Raw genomic sequence first — 22,102 nt, 5'->3', positions numbered from 1 at the left:
CTTAGGCACGCCATCATTCTCCCCCATGAGGTGGTCTATCAGCTGATTGGTCAGCAGTTCATCTTTGGCCTGACCAACCTGTTTAATAAGAGAGAAAGACCCAGCAAATTCAGCATCTTAACCCAAGCAAGAGTGGAAACAAAGACAATCTTCTGCTTAGGGAGACGGAATAAAAAACATTAATAGTATCTATAGTAAAGTGCTTGAAATATGACATAGAATAAAGCCTTTCTTCATTCATTGCTACAGTCTCCATTAATAAAAATCCATCCTTAGAAGCTATAGCTTTTCTTAACTGCTGTATCAAAATACTGTATTTTCTTTTCTTTTTTTTATTTGTTGAGATGGAATCTTGCTCTGTCACCAGGCTGGAGTACAGTGGCACAATCTCCGCTCACTGCAACCTCTGCCTCCTGGATTCAAGTGATGCCTCAGCCTCCCGAGTAGCTGGGACTACAGGTGTGCACCACTATGCCCAGCTAATTTTTGTATTTTTTTTTTTTTTTTTAAGTAGTGATGGGGTTTCACCATGTTGGCCAGGATGGTCTTGACCTCTTGACCTTGTGATCTGCCCACCTCGGCCTCCCAAAGTGCTGGGATTATAGGCGTGCACCACCGAATCTGGCCAAAATACCATATTTTCTTTCACACGTACAGAGAATGTACTTCTTGGAATTTTTTTTTTTTTTTTTGATAGAGAGTCTTGCTCTGTTGTCAGGCTGGAGTGCAGTGGTGCAATCTCGGCTAACTACAACTTCCACCTCCCAGGTTCAACCAATTCTCCTGCCTCAGCCTCCCAAGTAGCTGGGAACACAGGTGCGTGCCACCACACCCGGCTAATTTTTGTATTTTTAGTAGAGATGGGTTTCACCATGTTGGCTAGGATGGTCTTGATCTCTTGACCTCGTGATCTGCCTGCCTCAGCTTACAAAAGTGCTGGGATTACAGGTGTGAGTCACCGTGCCCGGCCCTTGGATGTTTTAATAAAAACTTTAAGATAAATGACTATGACACCTTGAGGACAGCATCTTAAGCACAAGCGCTCACACAACGATATCATTCCAGGTGCCTTCCTCTGCAGCGGCTCCCTGAGGAAATGCACCTGTGAATGACTACATGTCCTCGAAACTGTAAAGAAATGAGGGTCATAGCCAGAGGACCCCGGAAGAGGGCAGGCAGATGAAACGTGGGTGGTGTTCTGGAGAGAAGGCTGGCTTACAAATCTTTATTTAAAAGTCATCTCCAGGCCGGGAACAGTGGCTCACATCTGTAATCCCAGCATTTTGGGAGGCTGAGGAATGTGGATCACGAGATCAGGAGTTTGAGACCAGCCTAACCAACATGGTGAAACCCTGTCTCTACTAAAAATACAAAAATTAGCCAGGTGTGGTGGCAAGTGCCTGTAATCCCAGCTACTCAGGAGGCTGTCACTTGAACCTGGGAGGCGAAGGTTGCAGTGAGCAGAGATCGCATCACCGCACTCCAGACTCCAGCCTAGGAAACAGAGTGAGACTCCATCTCAAAAAAAAAAAAAAACGAACGTAAGTCAGAATTGTGGTTACCTCTGATGGGGTGTATTGACTAGGGGTTGACATGAGGGAGACTTCTCAGGAGCTAAAAATGTTCTGTATCTTGATCTGGGTGGGGGTTACACAGGTATGCACAGATGAAAAAACTAATCGAGTTGTACACTTAGGATTTGTGAAGTTTACTGTATGCAAGTTATACCTAAGAGAAAATCCAAAGGTTCTTATCTTTTAGACACTGATATTGTATCCACAAGTAAAATGATATGATGATTGCAATTTGCTTTAAAGTAACCTCAGGAAAGAGGGTCAAGGTATTAATAAAATGAGAGTGTCTATGTATCAACAGCTGTTGAAGTTACACGATGGGTATGGAGGAGTTTGCTATACTGTTTGGTCTCTTCTGCATATATTTGAAATTTTCTCCAAAAAGTTTTTTTTTTTTAATTGGAATTCTTGAAAGTTTCACTCAAGGTGTACTTACAGTTTCAATTGCCATTTCTATTGCCATATTATCTTCTGAGCTCGGGCATTTTAGGAAGTGTTTAAGTGCCTGAAAAGAGAATCATAGCAATTAAAAATTTTCAGAATGTTTTCACATTAGGAAAAACAAAGCTTTCACACAGCTTTTACACAAAGTAATTACTATCTTCATCTCAATCAGGGGCTTGGGTAGTGTTGGATCTTAATATATACTTAAAAGCTGGGTATAGTTTAAAACATGGAAGGACCCAGTTAACCCTCTAAAGAATCTAGTCCTGATGAAATGAAAATGCAAAATGTGCCCTTTTCAGCAGGAAGATTTAATTATTTTCATTCATTTATTCTTTCAACAAATATTTACTGACAACCTGCTATTATGTATGTGGGACTTCGCTAGATCCCGTGGAGAATACCAGGAAAGGTATGGCACAGCCCCTCTTTTCTGTGTTACATACAATCTTTCTGGGACGCTCTGTGTGGTGTAGTGATAATATAAGGGACCAATTATTTTAAGTCATAATTGTTTAATTCCTGAACACCATAATACCACACTTAGGAAGAAATTTAAGACTATAAAAAGACAAATGGACTGGATTGTCAGTGGTTTTTTAATAGGTTCTCTGAGGAAGAAAAGACGGCTTTGCATGGAGATGATCCTGAAGGTGTCACTTGAAAGACGAATAGGTTTGTGGTAGGTGATGTAGAGAGCAGAGAGGAATCCAGATGGAGAACAAGATGGATGAAGGCCTGGCCCTTAGAGGAGCGTGCGACTCTTCCATGGAAACAGCTGGATGCCCAATTAGGGAGTTCTGGCTGGTTGGTCAAACTATAATTCTCTTGAGTGCCAGCTAAGGAGTTTGGACTTTACCAAAGAGGCCAGCAACAACAAATTGGTGGTGGTCTGTAGGCTGAATTCACACACAGACATGTCTTTTTTTTGGCCAGTGAGGTATTATATAAATGTCTGGGCACATATTTCAAAACTGGCAGCCCCAACCTTCCGTTTCTCTTGAAAAATCATATGATCTGGCACTACAGGGCCTGGATTCCTAAATGAAAACAATTTTATGGAGGTGAGCAACAACTGGCTTCTTCAGACAAGACATGTGCCATTCAGTAGTCCCCACCCTGTCACAGGAACAATGCGCAGCTTTACCCCATAGCTTCACTTATGATGTCCCTTCTTGGACACCGTAACCCCTGCCTTAGGCCAACGGGCTCTGTAACAATGAAAGCAACTCGTATTTGGGGAATAAAGTGAAGGATGACAAACTATAAAGGCGGACAAACTAATAACAGGAAAAATAAGAAACTGCTGCAATAATCAGAAGCAAGGTCATCTGGGCCTGGACTGAGCTGATGGTAGTTAGAATGAAAGTGACAGATGTGACAGGTATTACGAAGGAAGGCTGTGACTGGGTGCGGGAGGGAGAGAGCATTTTAAAGTTAGCTCTGAGATTTCAAACTGGAGTGTCTGAGAGTTACTGGCATTTACATGTATTTCCTACAATTATTCCTGCAGAGTCAGTGTATATTTTCTTGGCAAATACTAACTCGTGAATATTGGCCACACAGCAAGAAGAATTTTCCAGCCTGAAAATATTTTTTTTCTCCTTCAAAGTATAAGGCAATGCTTTGATAGTCTTCATTAGTAGTGTCTTCAGAACCTACAACAGAAGTTTACTGAGTAAAATATCTGAGCAAAATTTACCTTTTATTGCTAACCTGAAAATAAAATCTAAAAATAAGTAATCTAAAAATAGGTGATTAAAAACTCTTAACAGCAAACATCAATGTGATTATTGTCTATTTTCATCACAAAACATACTTATCATAATTACTCCAAATATTAACTCTGTTCCATATTCTTTTAACTCTAAATAAGGAGAGGAAATTAAAAGGTGTTTGTTAGTAATACAAATGGAATCCATCCCTCTCAGCAATGCCTGGTTTAAACAATAGTCTGTATATTTGTCAGATAAGTAGGAAAGATGACATTCAAGTAGCCAATAGATGCTAGTTAAAGATATGACTGTTTTTCCTTTGCTTTGGGGCTTAAATATATTAAGCACAGAGGAAAAAGGGCCCCAAAAGCTGCTGGAATTCCAATTCACTGTTTATATTTACTCATGGTAGCCGAGGCCCAATAGAGTACTAAAGTATAAAAACCGCCCTGCACCTCCAGCCAGCCAGAGGAAGAGGGGGGTTATAAGAGAAAGGCATAAAACAAAGTGAAGAAAGTATGTGTGTGTTTTAGAGGTGGAAGGAGGCATACACACACATACAACACACACACACACACAACCCTAACATATACACCTTATATAAGACAAACCATATTCTTATGAACTTAGAAAAACTGCTTTAGTTTTCGAAATAGTGGTGGTAATATTAGGACAGAAATGTCATCTCTCAGGTTAAACATTGGCAATTCTAAAGTTGCTTATCTGTACTTTCCTTTAAAAAAAAAAAAAAAAAAAAAAACTCTATTTTCTCTAATTATCTTAATGGCATCCCAAGAAGTCATTTGGGAAGTCAAAGCATCCCAGGATGCTTTTACCTAATTTGTTTCCTGGAAGCCTGAAAAAAAATTTTCTCATGAATCCTATCATCAATTCTTTTTTTTTTTTTTTTTGAGACTGAGTTTCGCTCTTGTTACCCAGGCTGGACTGCAATGGCGCGATCTCGGCTCACCGCAACCTCCACCTCCTGGGTTCAGGCAATTCTCCTGCCTCAGCCTCCTGAGTAGCTGCGATTACAGGCATGTGCCACCATGCCCAGCTAATTTTTTGTATTAGTAGAGAAGGGGTTTCACCATATTTACCAGGATGGTCTCGATCTCTTGACCTCGTGATCCACCCGCCTTGGCCTCCCAAAGTGCTGGGATTACAGGCTTGAGCCACCGCGCCCGGCCTCCTATCATCAATTCTTAATCATTTTGTGAATTTTAAAAAACAAAATAACACAAAAGAAAAAATATTTTATGATTCCACTTATATGAGGTACCATGAATAGTCAAATTCATAGATACAGAAAGTAAAATAGTGGTTACCAGGGTCTAGGGGAAAGAGGGCAATGGGGAATTATTATTTAATGGGTACAGAGACAGTCTGGGATGATGTAAAAGTTCTAGAGATGAACGGTGGTGATGGCCACATAACAACGTGAATGAATGTACCAAATTGTACACTTTTAAATGGAAATTTTACGTTTTATATATATATTTTAGCACAATAAAAAAAACTAAACGCAAATAACATTATGGTCCATGAAATGAAAATCTGGAAATTATTTCAGTAGTTTCTAAAAATAATTGCAAACATGGGAAGAAAACCTCTAAGCAGGCATTCTCAAAATATAAAATTCTCCTTTGGACTATCCAAGTCTTTGAAAAACACATCTTGTGTATATCACTCTTCATCAAAGTAATCACTTTTCTTAATTTGTAACTCAATTTTTAAATGAAAATATTTACATTTTCAAAAATCATCCTGCATTTCCTATCACCTTCATTTTGAAATCTTTGATTTACCACTGGCTGATAAATAGCAGGATTTGGGAAATCTAGCTTCTCTTGGAATTCACAAAAAAACTCTTAATTTTTGAAAATAGTCCTTCTTAATAATACCATCTCACCTTGAAGTAGCAGGGATCTTGAAATCCAACACATTAACATAGATACATGTGTGTCTATGTATAAATGGTAAACATTTACACCAAGTGCATTGTTGTGTGTATGCCAATCTGATAATTAGATCATAAGAGACAAAGTGTTTTCATGATAAATATTTTTTTTGAAGAGAATCAGAGAAAAAATGATATTTACCAATAATATCTGCATAGATTTCCATTTTGTTGTGTTGCTGAGCCAGTGTGAAAGCTTCATTGTTACATTTGGACATGACTAGAAACTGGATGGCAGACCCATAGTCACCAAGCTGTAGAAAAAACCTAAAGCAAAGTACTTTAATTAGCTAGACTCTTAGATAAAATAAGTTTATGGTTTACAAAACAAAATTTTTCAACCAGGAGAAACCATTTAAAAATAAAAATGTATTAGATAAACTGCAGTTCTTTTTTTTTTTTTTTTTTGAGATGGAGGCTTGCTTTGTCACTCGGAGTGCAGTGGTGCAAACTCGGCTCACTGCACCCTCCGCCTCCAGGGTTCAAGTGATTTTCCTGCCTCAGCCTCCCGAGCAGCTGGAGCTACAGTCATGCGCCACCACGCCCAGCTAATTTTTTGTATTTTCAGTAGAGACGGGGTTTTATCATGTTGGCCAGGCTGGTCTCGAACTCCTCGCCTTGGGCAATCCATCCGCCTCGGCCTCCCAAAGTGCTGGGATTACAGGCATGAGCCACCGCACCTGGCATGCAGTTCTGTATTAAATGCTTATACTTGAAAGACATACTCTCGTCTGCTGACCACAACAGCCTTTGAATTTAAACACCTAGACCTAATAAAAAAAGAAGACTAAATATTCCCTTTGAATTGATGTATTTGAGATGGAAGGCAGGGGCTTACTTTTATGGTTAGTTTTTGAAAGTCCAAAAATATGAATGTATATGTTACCTGGCTACCATTTTGGCTCCATCTGGAGACTGGGTCTCTCTGACAATACTGACAGCTTTTTCAGGATTATTGAGGTGATCCAGATAGATGCGGATTACACTTTGCCATTGTTTTGCATTTTCATAAGCCACAACAGCTTCTTTGTATCTGTAAAAAATAGATCAGATAAAATTTTTTTAACACTATCAATCTGGGGAGAAAACGTCAGTAAATGTTTATGATGCTTTTCTATTTTCTTGATGGTGGCTGCTTATTTTTCTTGAACTTCTTTCTCCTTCATCAGAAAAAATACCAGGAACCATCCCACTAAACTGTTCTTTTTAGGAATTTGATAAATGAAAAGTAAAATACCAATATTAAATTGTATTTTCCCATCTGAATCAAGGCTATATGGTTTTTTTTACATTTAACTTTTTTTTCTTTTAAGAGGGAAGATTATAATAGTAATATAGAAAATGTAGATTTTTTTTTTCATAAATTATAGATACAGCTTAATGGTGATATTTAAACCTTTATATATCCTCAGTCACAAAAGTCAAACCTTTGTGTTGACCACTAGATGGAGCTCAGGATCCCTCTTCAGTTCCCGACCAGCTCTAGGCTCCCTCCATTTCAACATTCAGTGTATATCTCTGTTCCCCAAGGTTACTCTTCTCAAAGTGGAGGGTAAGTAGATATTTCCAAGTTACTTTCCAGAGGCTATAGAAAGTTATACTTCTTTAAAAGAATTTTTTGTGTTTAAACTTTTCATAAAGATAGGTTCCCTCTATGTTGCCCAGCCTGTCCTCAAACTCCTGGCCTCAAGTGATCCTCCTGCCTTGGCCTCCCAAAGCGCAGGGATTCCAGGTTTAAGACACCATGCCCAGCCCAAAAGTTACATTTCTATCAGTTGTGTACATATAAGCACATTTTGATGACATGGTTATTAGTTTAAAATACATATTTCCAAATATGACAGGTTGCTTTATAATTACTGTTAGTGAGGTAGAACCTTTTTATGTTTACATCAAATATAATTTTATAATTGTATTTCTCCTCTGGCACTTGTGTGCTTGTCTTTAGCCCATTTTCCTATTAGTGTCTTTGAGTTTTTTGTAGTAAGTTATGAGAGATCTTTGCATGTTTAGGATATTAACTATCCATTGCTATATTTTAGCTGTATTAAAACAGAGTTATAAATTTTTAAATACGGTTAAATATAGCAATGGATAGTTAAACAAGCAGCCATATGTGGCTTAAGCAAGCAGCTGTATGTGTGGAATTGATGTTTCTTCACTTTTTTTTCCCTCTGCGTCCATGATTTCTAAAATAATAATCCCCCTTAATAAAATAACAATCACTTTATTTTGATGCCATATTACATCAAAATTTCCACTGTAAAACCCTCAAATAAAAAGAGATAATAGTCTATATTTGAGTATATAAAGGAAACACTGAGGTAGATGAAGTATAGGAAGATTTTAATAGTCTGGCACTTCAGGCCAACAAAGGGTAAATAAAGATGTTTTCTGCCTTTCTCTGCTTTGCTTTTCTTACAGGGTTGCAAGTATCAATGGTTAATTTGTAAAGCTTATATTACTTCGAGTTGGTATAAATCTGAAAAAGTGTACAAACCTTCCATCTGCTTCCTTAGCTTTGGCATACTGCAAGTGGATCTTAGGAGAAGAAACGTGAGGCAGAAGATCACCAACTTTTGCCCTGGAGAGGTAGGTCCAGGAGAACAATATGAGCACTATATTCCCTCCAAAAGTAGCTTGCTATAACCAAATGTTAGGTTAGGATTCAAAAACAGTTATTACTATCTTTCAAAAATCTTGGCTCCTGGTGGGGTGCAGTGACTTGACTAACGCCTGTAATCCTGGCACTTTGGGAGGCTGAGGTGGGCAGATCACCTGAGGTCAGTGGTTCAAGATCAGCCTGGCCAACATGGTAAAACCCTGTCTCTATTTAAAAAAAAAAAATACAAAATTAGCCAGGCACAATGGTGACACGCCCATAATCCCAGCTACTCAGGAGGCTGAGGCAAGAGAATCGCTCAACCCAGGAGGTGGAGGTTGCAGTGAGCTGAGATTGTGCCACTGCACTCCAGCCTGGGCAACAGAGCAAGACTCTGTCTCAAAAAAAAAAAAAAAAAAAAAAAATTGGCTCCTATAGGTAAAAGCATATTTAACTACTTTTTCTCCTAACATCCACTCCACTCCCACCCTCAAGGGTAGGAAAATGATTAGTCCCTTAACTCTTTTAGGACAACAGGGTTTTTGTTTTTTCCTAACATATCTGATTAGGGATTTCTCCACACCAAACCAGGAGAATGTGCTATTCTTTGGAAAAAGAATTATTAACATGTACTTATCTAAGGAGAGCAAAAGAGACGAAGGGCAGATCTAGACAGGGGAACAGAATGGACAGGGAGAACACATGGCAAGGAGGCAAGTGGGGAGACCCAGGGACACATTCATTTCCGATCCCGTTCAGAAACAAACTGCAGGCAACTCTTACCAATTCTTAGAGCGGATGTAAACAGATGCTGCTTTGTCATAGTAAAAACCTTTTTCATATAGTTGGGCTGCTTCTGAAAATTGCTAAAATAATAAAGGATTGTTAAAATACTAAGTTATTATGTATAAAAGAACACATGAATATTGATGCAGAGAAAAGAAGACCTTCATATTCTCCAATATGGCTGCACAGTCTCTTTTTAGGACCCTGCTGGGATGCTTGAGGGCTTGGTTAACCCCTCGACGTATGTCCCCCATTCTTATGGACATCTGGGCCACTCCAGCCAGACAAGCTTCATCATGCTCCTGCAATCACAAAGCAAAAAATAACAAATCAGATTCTAACTTAACATGATACGTTTAATAAAGAACAATGAACTTAACTCTAAAATGAGTCCAAAGGTTATGGGGTTTACTTTTATCTTTTCAGAGAAGTCTCATGATTTAAAAATAACACTTGGGTCTTTTTTAAACCACCTATTACAAAATTATATTTTGTTCTGTGAAAGTCTATATCAACTTTATGCTTAAGACCAAATTTTTACTATCCCTTGTCTTTTTGGTATAAAATTTTATGTAAGAAGTAAATACTGCTGTATAGCATGAATGCCATCAATAAAACTAAGAAGAAAACCATTTATCAAATGGAAGATTTCTCTATGAGGCATGATTAAACATAAAAACTTTCTTTAGTAATTGCTAAATTCATTAAAGATATACCAAAGACAGCTAAAAAACTTGTCGAATAACTAATCTCTACTAGTAAAATGTAATGTCAGATTGTATTTTATCTAAAGCAGCATGTCTAGTAAAACTTTCTGTGATGACAGAAAGGTTCTATATCTACCCTGTCCAATATGGTAGCTACTGGGCATTTGAAATAGGGCTAGTGCAACAGAGGAATTGAATTTTAAATTTTATTTAATTTTAAATAAATTACATAGACACAGGTGGCTAGAAGTTACTGTATTTCACAGTACAGATAAAGAATGAACTAAAATTAATATAGCCAGACAAAGAAAATGTCAAAAACCCAAGAGATAAATGAGCAAAGGATTTGATCAGACAATTCATTAAAAAAATACAAGTGGAGGCAGGGCACAGTGGCTCACGCCTGTAATCCCAGCACTTTGGGAGGCCGAGGCAGGTGGATCATGAGGTCAGGAGTTCAAGACCAGCATGGCCAAGATGGTGAAACCTGTCTCTACTAAAAATACAAAAATTAGTCGGGCGTGGTGGTGCATGCATGCCTATAATCCCAGCTACTCAGGAGGCTGAGGCAGGAGAATCACTTGAACTTGGGAGGTGGAGGTTGCAGTGAGCTGAGATCTCGCCACTGCACTCCAGCGTGGCAACAGAGTGACACTCTGTCTCAAAAAAAAAAAAAAACACAAGTGGAAACAAAATACAATTGACCAATAAATAAATAAAAACAAGCTCTACTTCACCAATAATCAAATATACATAAAATATCTTTTTTTGCTTATAAAATTGGTAGAGATAAAATAAGTCATAACATTTAGTTTTGCTGAGAATGTGGGGGAAGTGGACACTATCATACATGGAGAGTGTGTGTGAATTATTACAATTTCTTTTGAACAGCAATTGAGCAATGTCAAAAATGAAAAGTACACTTTATGACCTAGATATCCCACTTATAAGAAATACTATCATAGGTAGTTAAAGATACATGTACTAGGTAGAATATTCACTTCAGTGATTTAAAAAATTAATTTAAATTTTTACTTTTTATTTTTAATTTTAAAAAGTTGTTTTTTTTTTTTTAAAGAGACTGGGTCTTGTTCTCTTGCCTAGGCTGGAGTGCAGTGATGCGATGCTACCACACCCAGCGAATTTTTTATTTAGGAATTTGTAGAGATGAGCCAGGTGCGGTGGCTCAAGTCTATCATTGAAGCACTTTGGGAGGCAGAGGTGGGTGGATCACTTGAGGCCAGGAGTTCAAGACCAGCCTGGCTAACATGGCGAAACCACATCTCTACTAAAAATGCAAAAATTAGCCAAAATATGGTAGTACATGCCTGTAATCTCAGCTACTTGGGAGGCTGAGGTACGAGAATCACTTGAACCCGGGAGGTAAAGGTTGCAGTTAGCCAGGATTGCACCACTGCATTCCAGCCTGGGCGACACAGTGAGAGACTGTTTCCAAAAGAAAAATAAACAAATAAATTTGTAGAGATGGGGGTGTTGGTTTGTTGTCCAGGCTGGTCTTGAACTTCTGGTGTCAAGCATTCTTCCTACCTTGGCCTCCCAAAGTGTTGGTATTACTAGCATGAGCCATTGTGTCTGGCTTGTAGTATTTCTGATTATAGAAAAAATCCCACAACTATATTTCAATAGGGTAGTGGATAAAAAAAAATTACAGTATACCCAAACAATGGAATATTAGAATCTCTTAAAAGATTAAGACAGGCTGGGTATGGTGGCTCACACCTGTAATCCCAGTGCTTAGGGAAGCTAAGGAGAAAGGATGGCTTTAGGTCAGGAGTTTGAAGCTTCAGTAAACTATGATTATGCCACTACACGCCAGCCTGGGAGACAGACTGAGACCCTGTCTCTACAAAAATAAAAATAAAAAAATTATATGGGCATGGTGGCATGTACCAGTAGTCCAGCTAATATGGAGGCTGGGGCAGGAGGATCACTTAAGCCAGGAATTTGAGGCTGCAGTGAGCTATGATCCTACCACTGCATTCAGCATGTGCAATAGAATAAGACCCCGTCTCAAAAAAAAGATTGAGACAGATTCATAGGTATTGATTTGGAAAGGTCATGAAGAAAGCAAAATGCTGCATTGCACAGAGTGAATTCTCAATGATCTTTGCTGAGTGAATGGAAATGAATGATTTCATTTTTGGTAAAAAGAAAAAAAATCATGTTACATGTATGCTTAGAAGAGCTTCTGGATGGAAATATGTAAAATCATTAACAGTAGTTAATGGATGTGGATGGAGGAGAGAATATTGGACCTTTTTTTTTTTTTTTTTTTTGAGATGGAGTCTCCCTCTTGTCACCCAGGCTGGAATGCAATGGTGCAGTCTTAGCTCACTTCAATCTCTGCCTCCCAGGTTCAAGTGATTCTCCTGCCTCAGCTTCCTGAGTAGCTAGGATTATAGGCGTGTGCCACCACACCTGGCTAATTTTGTATTTTTAGTAGAGATGGGGTTAACCAGGTTGGCCAGGCTGGTCTCTGACTCCTGGTCTAAGATGATCTGCTGGCCTCAGCCTCCCAAAGTGCTGGGATTACCAGCGTGAGCCACGGCGCCTGGCCCTGGACTCACTTTTTTTTCCTTTTTTTTTTGAAACAGAGTCTCACTCTGTCGCCCAGGCTGGAGTGCAATGGCTCAATCTCGACTCACTGCAACCTTCGCCTCCTGGGTTCAAGTGATTCTCCCTGCCTCAGCCTCCTGAGTAGCTGGGATTATAGGTGTCCACCAACACAGCTGGCTAATTTTTGTATTTTCAGTAGAGATGGGGTTTCACCATGTTAGCCAGGCTGGCCTGGACTCGCTTTTCATGTTAACATATTTTGGTGATTTTTTCAAATTAGCGATCATGAGGTTGTATTACTTTTGTAATAAAAATGATACATATAAAACAGAAAGTAAAAAGATTTTCAACCTTTGCAAGACATCACCTAACTTCAAAACAGCAATTATTATTATGAATCGTAGCTTTTTTTTTTTTTGAGATGGCATCTCACTCTGTTGCCCAGGATGGAGTGCAATAGCTTGAGCTCAGCTCACTGCAACCTCTGCCTCCTGGGTTCAAGTGATTCTCCTGCCTCAGCCTCCTGTGCCACCATGCCCAGCTAATTTTTGTATTTTTAGTAGAGACAGGGTTTCACCATGTTGGTCAGGCTGGTCTCGAACTCCTGACCTCATGATCCACCCTCCTCGGCCTCCCAAACTGCTGGGAGTACAGGCGTGAGCTACTGCTCTTAGCCTAAATCTTAGCTAGAATTCTGGGATGGGAAAATGAAGTAGTACAGTGGGTCATGCTTTCCAGGGTCATCTTAAAAGATATAGCATGAGAAAGAAATGAAAGTACAAACTTTTATTGATTGGGAATTCACTTTCAAAATGATTACTGAAACTTTTAAAAACAGCAAAAGGAAAAACTTTACGAAAATCATAGCTCGTAAGTAACAAAGGATAAAAATCTTATTCCCAACTTTAATTAGATTTATATTAAGAATGTAAAACTTATCAGACTGATAAAAATATTGTCACTATCAGTTTTTAAAAGCCAAAGTGTTTTAGCCTTTCCTTGGAAGGTTGTTAGTAAACTGAAAAAAAAGGCTCACCTGCTAGATACTAAATACAATACAAATAAGACGATGATTTTTTTTTTTTTTTCTTTTTTTTTGAGACGGAGTTTCGCTCTTGTTACCCAGGCTGGAGTGCAATGGCGCGATCTCGGCTCACCGCAACCTCCGCCTCCTGGGTTCAGGCAATTCTCCTGCCTCAGCCTCCTGAGTAGCTGGGATTACAGGCACGTGCCACCATGCCCAGCTAATTTTTGTATTTTTTTAGTAGAGACGGGGTTTCACCTTGTTGACCTGGATGGTCTCGATCTCTTGACCTCGTGATCCACCCGCCTCAGCCTCCCAAAGTGCTGGGATTACAGGCGTGAGCCACCGCGCCCGGCAAGACCATGATTTTTAAAAATGAAACTGAAAATGAACCCAGAGATAATTAGGCATATCTTATCTTTATCCAAGGTTACCTTATTATCACCTGTTATTCCTTTCTCATAATGAGCCAAAGCATTTACATAATCACCCCTGAAAGAAAAATGAGTAAATTTTAATACATATTTTAGAATTTTATTTACATATACCAGATTTTTTCCTTTTTTTTTTTTTTTTAAGTGAGACAGGGTCTCACTCTGTTGCCCAGCCTGGAGTGCAGTGGCGCAATCACAGCTCACTGTAGACACGACCTCACTGGCTCAAGTGATCCTCCAGCGCCTCCTGAGTAGTTGAGACTACAGGCATGCGCCACCATGCCTGCCAAATTTTTAAAAAATTTTTTGCAGAGGCAAGGTCTGACTATGTTGCCAAGGCTGGTCTTGAACTCCTGGGCTCAAATGATCTACCACCTCGGCCTCCCAAAGTGCTGGGATTAGAGGCTTAACCCACTAGGGAGTAGTAGACCGATTTACAAATACAAGATGTACAAGATAATCTTTGTTACTAAGTTGCTTAAGCTCACAAAAGATGTGGAACACAACAGATGCATTCTTTCAAAGTGCGGTCCTTCATTATCTTGCTATTTTAAAAGTAATTATTAAGCTGGGTTATGCTATATTGTAAGGTACTTACTGTATAGCATAACTGTGTGGTATGCTAGGCATTTTGAGGAGCTACGTTAATTTTCTTTTTAAATTCCAGGGTACATGTGCAGGATATGCAGGTTTGTTACATAGGTAAACGTGTCCCATGGTGGTTTGCTGCACCTATCAACCCATCACCTAAGTATTAAGCCTAGCATGTGTTAGCTATTTTTCCTGATAAGGAGCTACATTAATTTTACTGGATACTGTTGGTTATTTCATTTGGGGCACTAAATGACAATCATGTGACCATAAAACACATTTTTTTCCCAAAGGCCCAATATTTACAAGAATATATATTGAGACAATCTGGAGGGCTGTCAATTTGTTAAGGGTAGAAGTGGAGGAATACATTGGGGATTACAGTACTGAGGGCCCTTGTTCTTACACTGAGAAAAAGTATTAATATACATGACATAAATAATATTCCCTTCCCGTGACTGATGCTAACATGGATCTGCATATATAGAAGACTTTTAAAATTTTAATTTATATATATATACATATATTTTTGAGACAGAGTCTCACTTTGTCACCCAGGCTGGAGTGCAGTGGTGCGATCTCAGCTCACTGCAACCTCTGCTTCCTGGGTTCAAGCAATTGTCCTGCCTCAGACTCCCAAGTAGCTGGGACTACAGGCGTGTGCCACCATGCCCAGCTAAGTTTTTGTATTTTTAGTAGAGATGGGGTTTCACCATGTTAGCCAGGATGGTCTCGATCTCCTGACCTAGTGATTAGCCTGCCTCAGCCTCCCAAAGTGCTGGGATTACAGGCGTGAGCCACTGCACCCAGCTCAATTTATTTTTATGTTTGGGACAAATGAGTCAGTGATTTGCCTAAGATACTTTTTGGGATCCATCTTCCTCCAAGAAACTATCACCTCCAGAATAAATGAATCAGCTCTGAAATGGCATGATTTAAGATCTGTGTTATCATTACTTTATCGGCTTAGGCAAATTATTAAACCTCTCTAAGCCTCATTCACTTTCCTCATCTATTAAATGTACAGGGACATTTTTGGAAAAGAAGTTGTTCTGCAATTGAGAACTTTCTTTTGGACAGCCTAGGACTTCACAGTCAGCAATGATCCTAAGTGGAAATTTCTAATATGGACCTGATTACATAACTGAGCTGGATGTCTCCTGAGAATAGGAATCAACTGAGTTGACAGTTCCTCCTACAGGAGCCTGAGGTTTTCCTTGGGCAAGCTAAATGAATTCTTTTGAACTCTCATTTTATTTTTACGTTATTTTAGCTCACTGGATTATTTATTATTTTATTTTGAAGCTCTCATATGGAACTAGCTCATTAGTTTAATCCCAGACTTAAATCCCACTCAGACTTGATAGACGGGCCCTGCTTTGACCTAATGATGGTCTTGGATGCATAATGAAACAGACTGTTGAAACTGAACACAGGCCTAGGGTCTTAAGTGTCAAAGTCAGTAGCTGGTGGCTACTCAGGTATTGATGACAATTCACCATATGTAGGTTACTTCCTATTATCACAAGGAAATTCCTTCAGACTGTTGGGGCTGGGGTGTGTGTAAGTTAGGGTCCAAAGATCTGCATACGAGTATCAGTGAAAACTTTGAGAATCAGTGGCTTCATGGTCAAGTGGTGAGCAGAAAGGGTTAGAAACAACAACACACAGGCTTTCAACTGACCTCAGTTCATCTGACCACAATGAGACAAGTTTGAGAATTCATTGTAAAACTTCAGTTTTCCTGAAGGAAGTGAAAATCGGAGTGTTCTGGATGGTCCCAGGGCTCACTGGGGTGTCTGTACTCTGACAGGACATGGTGGATCATCTTTTCTTCTTAGCACAGAAGTTTTATATTCTAAGACTCAGTTATCCTTAGGATGCAGACACAAGGCCAGGGCACTGGGGCCGTGTCTCTTGTCTCGTGTACTAAGAGTCTAACATGCATTTTTTGGTATATGCATTTCTAAGAAACAGAAATGTGGCAAACTGAAATCAAGATTAATTAAGAAGAAATAAAATCTCGGCCAGGCGCAGTGGCTCACACCTGTAATTCCAGCACTTTGGGAGGCCGAGGGTGGTGTATCACAGGAGTTCAAGACCAGCCTGGCCAAGATGGTGAAACCCTGTCTCTACTAAAAATACAAAAATTAGCCAGGTGTGGTGGCAGGCACCTATAATTCCAGCTACTCAAGAGGCTGAAGCAGGAGAATCACTTGAACCTAGGGGCGGGGCGGAGGTTGCAGTCAGCCCAGATCACATCATTGCACTCCAGCCTGGGTGACAGAGACTCTGTCTTAAAAGAAAAAAAAAGAAGAAATAAAATCTCTAAAACGTTTTTAATCTGTATAATAGAAAATCTGAAATAAGATCTCATGGTTAGAAATAAAACGGTACTTCTTTTTTTGAGACAGGGTCTTGCTCCATTGCCTAGGCTGGTATGTAATGGTGTGATCACAGCTCACAGCAGCCTCAACCTTCTGGGCTCAAGTGATCCTCCCACCTCAGCCTCTCTAATAGCTGGGACTGCAGTCACAGTGACCCCGAGGCCTGGTAACTTTTTTTCTTTTTGGTAGAGACAAGTTCTCATGTTGTCTAGGCTGGTCTCAAACTCCTGAGCTCAAGCAGTCTTCCTGCCTTGGCCTCTCAAAGTGCTAGGATTACAGGCATGAGCCACCATGGCTGGTCCAAAGAGTACTTTTTGATAGAATAACTCCTGCAACATGAATTTGTGTGTCAGTATTCTCAATGACTCCAAAGTCTGTATGACAGTAAGGTAGAACTAGGTAAAAATGTTTTTAGAAAAAAAATCAAGTGTTACAGCTATATTTTCTTTGTTTAAAGACTAATCTTTTTCCATATTTTAGTATTTTTGAATGTTGGAATATATCATAATAAATGTCAAAAGAAATTGTCCAGTTGTCATTACACATACATTTATGAACTTATATTTGCAAATAAATTATTCATTTATTTTCTCTGCAGATATTTGCATTGGTAGCACCAACCATGGCTGAATGTTAACTTAAAACTGGATCCTAAATGCCTCTAAAATTACACTTTGATGCAACACTGCAATACAAAGATATAGTCTGTCAATTAAGACTATTGACAATGAAGAGGGTCTAGCAATTAAGAACACTAGAAAATTCTAAAGTTCTCAGAATAGATTATGGAATTTCCAAAGGTAAGAGAGATTTGTGACTCCTAGTCATGCATCATAAAGGACTATTACTCAAGCACTCAATATCCTCCTGGGAAGAGTTTTTGGCTTGAATTGCAACATCAACTGTCTAATTTTCATACACATGCAACTCAAAAGAGAAAAAAGTATAATTAAAAACATCATTTAGTTAAAAAAATTATGCATGTGTGAGGTACAAGTGCAGGTCTTTGCATGCATATATTGGGTAGTGGTAAAGTCTGGGCTTTTAGTGTAGCCATACCTGAATAGTGAACACTGTACCCAGTGGGTAATTTTTCAACCCTCATCCACCCTCCCACTTTTTGGAGTCTCTGCTGTCTATTATTCCTCTCTCTATGTCCTTGTGTACCCATGGTTGAGCTCCCACTTATGAGTGAGAACATGCAGTATTTGACTTTCTGAGTTAATTACCTTTGGCCTCCAGTTCCACCCATGTTGCCACAAAAGACACAATTCATACTTTTTTTTAATGGCTGAGTAGTATTCTATGGTGTGTGCGTGTGTGCCTGTGTGTGTGTATATATGTGTGTGTGTCTGTATACCACATTTTTTCTTTAATGCTCCACTGATGGACACTTAGGTTGATTCCTTACCTTCACTATTATGAATAGGGTTGCAATAAACATATGAGTACAGGTATCTTTTTGATATAATGATTTCTTTCCCTTTGGATATACACTCATCAGTGGGATTGCTGGATCGAATGGTAGTTCTAGTTTTAGTTCTTTGAGAAATCTCCATACTGTTTTCCATAAAGGTACTACTAATTTACATTCCTATTAACAGTATATAAGCATTCCCTTTTCTCCACATCCTTACCAACATTTATTTTTAGACTTTTTAATAATAGCTATTCTGACTGGCATAAGACGGTATTTCATTGTGGTTTTAATTTGCATTTCTCTGATGATTAATGATATTGAGCATTTTTTCATATGTTTGTTGGCTGCTTATATGTTTTCTTTTGAAAAATGTCTGTTTATGTCCTTTGCCCACTTTTTAATGGGGTTGTTTGCTTTTTTCTTGTTGAGTTGTTTGAGTTCCCTGCAGATTCTGGATATTTGCTCTTTGTTGGATGCACAGTTTGGTAATATTTTTTCCCATTCTGTAGGTTGTCTGTTTGCTCTGTTGATTGTTTCTTTTGCTGTGTTGAAGCTTTTTAGTTTAATTAAGTCCCATTTGTCTACTTTTGTTAGAAAAAACTATAATTCTAAGCAAATAGAAAATGTAGACCAAACACTGGAGTTTTTCACTATGGTTTGAAATTACAGAGCAAATCTTCAAAGTATTAAAGGAGGTCAGGACCATGAACATAAGTTAGGAAAAGCAGTGTGATGCTATGCATAGTTGCTGATGGCCACATGTGATTAAAAATAATATGTAGTGGCTCATGCTTATAATCCTAGCACTTTGGGAGGCTGAGTTGGGAGGATCACTTGAGCCCAGGAGACTGGCCTGATCAAGATGGTGAGACCCTAGCTCTCTAAAAATTTAAAAAAAAAAAATTTAAAAATTAGCCAGGCATTGTGGTGCCCAGCTACTCGGGAGGTTGAGATGGGAGGATCACTTGAGCACAAGAGTGTGAGGCTGCAGTTAGCTATGATCACTCCACAGCACTCTGGCCTTGGTAACAGAGAGAGATCCTGTCTCTATTAATAATAATAATAATAATAATATTTAGATTCTAAATGCAGAAACAGCTTAGATCTAGACTTAGATTTTGATGCTGAAAACTTCAAGTGGATAATGCATGGATAAGACGTCATTAGTTAGAAAAAACATTTTTCAGATATACAATTAATATAGTTTTTTCCCTAAAAAGAAATTATTAAAAATGGAAAAGCTTATCATTAATTGAAGTTTCAAACTGAAGATATTTGCAGTTATTAGCTACTGACTGAAATGTATAAAAACAAAGACTTACGCGAATTCAAGCTGAATAGCATATTCTTTTGATATAAAAGGTATCTGGTCTGGGGCCAAACGCTTTGCCAGTTGTAGAGCACTGTCCCAATGCTGTAAATCCCTTCTCATCTGTTAAGAAGAGAAAGGCCTTAATTTCAAATGAGCAAAATTATTTTGCAAAGTTACCACAAAGAGCCAGTTTTAATAAAACTAATTATAAAAGCTTTTTGTTTAAATAACAAAGCTTGAACTTCACAATGAGAATATATTACTATATCATGCATTCTCAATAAGGTTGATAGAGTTGTGAGGGAGGCAAAAACTGATTCTTGGAGGGGCCAAAAAATCTTAGCTATTACAATGGTTTGTGGCCCTCCAAAACTCAATCTTACCTAACAAAATCTTAGTCCTTAGTATTTAATTTTTCTCAGCAGGGAGTAACCAAATTAACTTAATCAATTAAATTAAAGTCAATTTTTATCTTTAGAAGGTGGTGATTTTAAAAAGTTGAGAACACTTTGCTATAGGAATTGGTGTGTTTTTATTAGAAAATCTGAAGCTATATCACAACATGAGTAATAGCAAACATAACTAAAATGTAAATGTCTTTCTTCCTAGTTCCTGTGTTTTATCTATGCCTTGTACATAATTCCAAGTATAAACTAATCATTAAAGAATTTTTTTTAAAGTTCATTCCTCACTTTATTCACACTTCATAAACAGTAATAGCTAACATTTTTCAAGTGTTATTATCAGTCAGATACTGTTCTAGGGGATTAGTTTATTCATCTTTCATGACTACCCTTTTGCAATGTATTAACACTTTCTTGTATCCATTTTAGAGATCCAGAAACTGAGGCAGAGAGAGGCTTGTCTGTACATTAGGTTGCATAATTAGTACATGACAGAGCTGGGCAGTAGGGCTCTGTCTCTGAACTCTTTAACTGGTTAACTCATCAGCTTTCAAAGTGAGGTTAAAGAGTTGTCACCCCTCTCTATTACCAATCCATTACCTCAAATCCTTTCCAAGTCTAGCCGCACATGACAAGTGCCCACAGCTAAATGCAGAGGACTTGAGATGACATTTTCCCTACGGTCATTGCAGCCATATTCCTATTTCAGTGAGTACTAATCCAAGTTTTGAAAACTTCTCAGGGTGTCCCAATTATCTTAAATAATACTGTAAAATTACCTAAATTTTTCTTAAAACAAAATTAATTTTAGTTCACTTCAAATTTAAAAACGAAAAATTGCTATAAAATGATTTGTAAAAGGAAAGTTGTAAAATTAATAACAAATGCTTTCAAAACAACCTCTTTTACATAGTTGTAGAAATGCCAGTTTCAGGTTGGCATGGTGGCTCACACCTGTAATCCCAGCACTTTGGGAGGCTGAGGCAGGTGGATCGCCTGAGGTCAGGAGTTTGAGACCAACTGGCCAACATGATGAAACCCTGTCTCTACCAAAAATATAAAAATTAGCTGGGCATTGTGGCAGGCACCTGTAATCCCAGCTACCTGGGAAGCTGAGACAGGAGAATCACTTGAACCCAGGAGGTGGAGGTTGCAGTGAGCCGAGATCGCACCATAGCACTCCAGCCTGGCGACAAGAGCGAAACTGTCTCAAAAAAAAAAAAAAAAAAAGAAATGCCAGTTTCAGGTGAAATAATATTAATAATTATAATAGCTAATAATGTGTCTTTACTATTGATCAGGCATTGAGCTAAAAGATCTCACTCTCACTTTTAAATCTTTACAACTATCCCATGGGCTAGGTATTATTCCTACTTTAAAGAAATAGGACCTAGGGCTCAGAAAGGTTAAATAACTTGTCAAAGGTTGCACAGAGCTAGAATTTGAACCCAGACACGTCTGATTGTGAAGTCCATGCTCCTCACTGCTAGTCTATATTGCCACACTTCCCTCCTTCTCTGCCCTTGAACTAACTAGGTCCTTCATCCTGCTCTAGGCCCTCTCCTGCAATGCTCACCTCTGGGAAACCAGTGATGGTACACTAGTCCTTAGCTCATCTCTTAATACACAACAGAATTTCATACAATAAGGATAAATGTGCTTCAGTTTTCCCATCTGGAAAACAGAAAAAACAATCCTATCTCATAGGACTGTTGTGAGGGTTAAATGAGTTAATATAAGTTAAGTGCTTAGAAAAGCACTTGGCCCGAGAGAGAGATCCAAGATGGCTGATCACTAGCAGCTCGGGATTGTAGCTCCCAGTGAAAGCGCAGAGAACGAGAGGATGCCACACTTTCAGATGAATTTTTGTTGCTCACAGACCAGGAGATTCCCAGTGGAGGAGCCCTGCGGGTCGCCAGCACAACTCTTGTGGCCAGTGTGGCGGTTTTGCTGGCGCCTCGGCGTGGCGGTTCTTGGTGCAGAGTAAGCGGGACTGGGTCTCCTTTTGGCCGATGTTTGGAGCTCCGGGAAGGTAGAGTTGCCTATTCAGCTGATTGAAGGATGGACTCAAGAAGGGAGCCAGACCGGAGATTCCCAGGCAGAAAAGCACCATCAATCTTAACACCACTGTTTTGGCTGGCGCAGTGAATTGCTCAGATTTCGGC

At 38.9% G+C, this 22,102-nt stretch overlaps 1 protein-coding gene across 5 annotated transcripts in view; it reads right to left on the bottom strand.

Annotated features, from left to right (window-relative positions):
* WDR19 (WD repeat domain 19) overlaps positions 1–22,102 on the bottom strand; it is a 111,104-nt gene that overhangs the window by 34,151 nt on the left and 54,851 nt on the right. For all 5 annotated transcript variants that reach the window (XR_010338776.1, XM_012474942.2, XM_064366431.1 and 2 more), the window contains 10 exons: positions 19,544–19,653; positions 13,824–13,881; positions 9,243–9,383; positions 9,079–9,161; positions 8,194–8,277; positions 6,580–6,726; positions 5,836–5,960; positions 3,564–3,676; positions 2,011–2,079; positions 1–78 (listed from right to left, as the gene is read on the bottom strand). Coding sequence is in view for 4 of the 5 variants with exons in the window: in XM_012474942.2 (XP_012330365.1) it covers positions 1–78; positions 2,011–2,079; positions 3,564–3,676; positions 5,836–5,960; positions 6,580–6,726; positions 8,194–8,277; positions 9,079–9,161; positions 9,243–9,383; positions 13,824–13,881; positions 19,544–19,653 (1,008 nt within the window). In the remaining variant the exon portion in view is untranslated. The remainder of the gene's footprint in view (positions 79–2,010; positions 2,080–3,563; positions 3,677–5,835; positions 5,961–6,579; positions 6,727–8,193; positions 8,278–9,078; positions 9,162–9,242; positions 9,384–13,823; positions 13,882–19,543; positions 19,654–22,102) is intronic.

This window comes from Aotus nancymaae, unplaced genomic scaffold, assembly GCF_030222135.1.
Source record: "Aotus nancymaae isolate 86718 unplaced genomic scaffold, 86718_ANA_hifiasm-v0.15.2.pri h1tg000006l, whole genome shotgun sequence".
NCBI lineage: Eukaryota > Metazoa > Chordata > Mammalia > Primates > Aotidae > Aotus > Aotus nancymaae.
This window is presented reverse-complemented; position numbering and strand designations above follow the sequence as displayed.